We start from the raw sequence: 2,925 nt of genomic DNA on the forward strand, positions 1-2,925 counted from the left end.
GATTTAGGGGGTGGATGCGAGAAAGCTGGCTGTGAGGTAATGATCTTGTCATGACAAGAGACCTCGAGGGCACTTTATACAAAGTGGCAAAAGCTTTAAAGAATAAATGTCACCGGGCTAGAGGGGCAGCAGACACTTTCTGTAAAGGGCCAGAGAGGCAATGTTTTAGGCTTTGCAGGCTATACGGTCTCTGTTGTAATGACTCCGTTCTGCCATTGAGGCACAAAAGCAGTCACAGACAATAACGCTGACAAATGGGTGGCTGCATTCCAGTAAAACTTTGTTTACAAAAATAGGTGGCTGGCCGAATTTGGCCTTTGGGCCAGTTTGCCAATGCGTGGACAGGAAGAAAAAAATAATAAATTTAAAGTTTAGAAGCAAAAACAATAAATTTAAAGTTTAGAAGCAAAAAGCTAAAGATGTGACAAGTTCAAACTTTATACACCCACTCCTCACTTATCAAAACATACTTAGGTTCCAAAGACTAAGTCGTTATGAGAAAATCAGCGTTATGTGAAAATGGAGGATGACCACATCAAATCACAAAATGGAAGATGACTACATCATCACATAACTGCCAAACCACTAAGAATCATGGCCCAGCCAAGCTGACGCATAACTTTAACCCTCACAGCCAGCGTTACTCTCACCTCACACCTCAGTGTTTGTTACTGCCACACATCCGTCGTTAATGCGCACAATAGTCAGACAGTAGATTTTTTATTCTAGTTATAAATGTGAAATGTCAGATAACAAGATAGCTAGTAAGTGAGTAGGTGTATTCTAAATAAATAATAATATTAATTGGACATTAAAAGTATTAGCTATACAGTGGTTAATTTAAGACAGTATCTGTTTAAAGATGAATGATGAACTGCTGACTGGTTCTTATACTATTTTTCTTGTTGATGCAAATTCCTTCTAAAAAGAAAAAAAAAACTCTCTAAGCTGAGAACAAGGTTAGGTATGAAAAGACACGGATGGCAATCGACCATTTTCCAGGTTAAAAATCACAGGAAGTAACACTAGGAATGTCTACATTCCCATTTTAAAAATACATATATTTTTGCATTTGTAAAGGCCTTGCAGGGACACTGTTTTGAATTTATCACTCCCTCAAATGACTGGCAGTCTTGGGACACAGGAGATATTTAGTTGTTTGTGAAATAATCAATCATAGTTTTTTAAATGGAGCTTTTTGTGCAGGATAAAAGGGATATGCTATCAAAAAAGGATTATCGTCCTTTTTGCCGTCAGATTCCTCATGGCCAACCATATGCTGAACACAGACCTAAGGACAGTTTCCTCAGTGCTCCAAGGTGGGCTCAGGGGGTCGACACCAAAAAGACGTATCCTCAAGTCAAGGGGGCGCCCTGTATGGAATCCACTTCGGTCTTTCCCAGAATCTCCAAATAAACCCCAGTATCTGCCAACCATAACACAACCTTCCATGAATTTTCAATGATTATTGCCCCAAAACCACTGGGTTGAACCATGTAAGGTGGCTGATATTCAACCATTTTTGACCTACAGAAATGGCAGTGTCACACGGCTCATCTATTGAAGAGCTGGTTGCCACTTAGTGAGAGCAAGACAGCATGAGGAGCTTCATTTATGCATCTAGTTCATCCCGGATTAGGGTTCTACCACGGTGCAGTAATGTCTAAGTTTGTATAGAAAGACTAGGGCCAATTTTTAAATTTCAAGGACTGCGTTCACACTTCATTGGTATATGTGGGCACGCACATAGAAGAATGCTCAATCACCTTGTCCATTCCGTCGTCCGACATCATCTTTTTTAAACACTGACCCCCCACTGGGCACACACTTCTCTCCCCATTCATCCTTTAGTTTCAACTCTTCAATCTGGTCATCAGTCAGTCCTTGCATATTAGGAGGGAGAAACACGCCATGTTCTGCTAATTCTTCCATCTCTTAAAAACAAGAGAAAGTTAGATAATAGGTATCGCAAACAGCGTCCCACTTTATGCCCCACCAAAGGTAGGCTCCCCAGAGATCAGTAGTCTTGCCGTCTGGTTCATTACTTGGTTTAACAAACACTTAGAAACCACTGTGAGGGCACTGGTGGTTCAGTGGTAGAATCTTCCCTCCCACACAGGAGACTTGATTCGATTCCTGTCCAATGTACCTGAAGCACAGCCACCACCTCTCCATCAGTGGAGGCTTACATGTTGTTATGATGCTGAACAGGTTTCAGCAGAGCTTCCAAACCAAGACAGACTAGGAAAAAAGGCCTGGTGATCTACTTCTAAAAATAAGCTAATGATAACTCAAAAATGAAGCCACTCCAGAGGCTCATTTTTCAGCCAAAGATTAGACAGGCTTATAAAACAAACAGTAACACACGTGAGGAACATGCTTCTTAGTTCAATCAAATACACAAGACCAGATGGGCAACACCTGCCCCAAAAGCAAGACGAGAAGGAGAGAAGGAACAGGAAAACTGGAAAAATGGACACGGGGAACCTGGGGTGGAAAGAGGGAGAGTGCTGGCACATTGCAGGGATTGCAACCAATGTTACAAAACAATTTGTGTATACATTTTTGAATGAGAACTAATTTGTGCTGTAAACTTTCACCTAAAGCACAATACAATTAAATAAATAAAAATAAGCTAATGAAAACCCTATCGATCACAACGGTTTGATCTGCAACGCATCGTGGGGATGGGCAGGACTTGGCAGTGTTCTGTTTTGTGCATGTTGGCCAGGGCCCGGGGCTGGCTTGGCAGAAGCTAACAAGTAACCACTTGGTATGTGCCAGACCTATCCCTGACCCTTGACACAGAGTCACCGATTCCGCCTCACTCCAGAGAAGCAAGAGGTGAGAAACCCCTCCCCGGCTGGCATTCGGGAGGCGCGACGTACATGTCCACTGAGCTCTGAATTCACACAGGGCTTTCCA

The 2,925-nt window shown here is 42.3% G+C and overlaps 1 protein-coding gene across 1 annotated transcript in view; it reads right to left on the minus strand.

The window, feature by feature from the left end:
• Positions 1-2,925, minus strand: part of CFAP298 (cilia and flagella associated protein 298) — a 36,966-nt gene that overhangs the window by 30,749 nt on the left and 3,292 nt on the right. The window contains exon 2 of the mRNA XM_023741299.1: positions 1,767-1,934. Within this exon, the coding sequence (XP_023597067.1) occupies positions 1,767-1,934 (168 nt within the window). The remainder of the gene's footprint in view (positions 1-1,766; positions 1,935-2,925) is intronic.

Source organism: Trichechus manatus, unplaced genomic scaffold (assembly GCF_000243295.1).
Source record: "Trichechus manatus latirostris isolate Lorelei unplaced genomic scaffold, TriManLat1.0 scaffold00177, whole genome shotgun sequence".
Taxonomy (NCBI): Eukaryota; Metazoa; Chordata; class Mammalia; order Sirenia; family Trichechidae; genus Trichechus; species Trichechus manatus.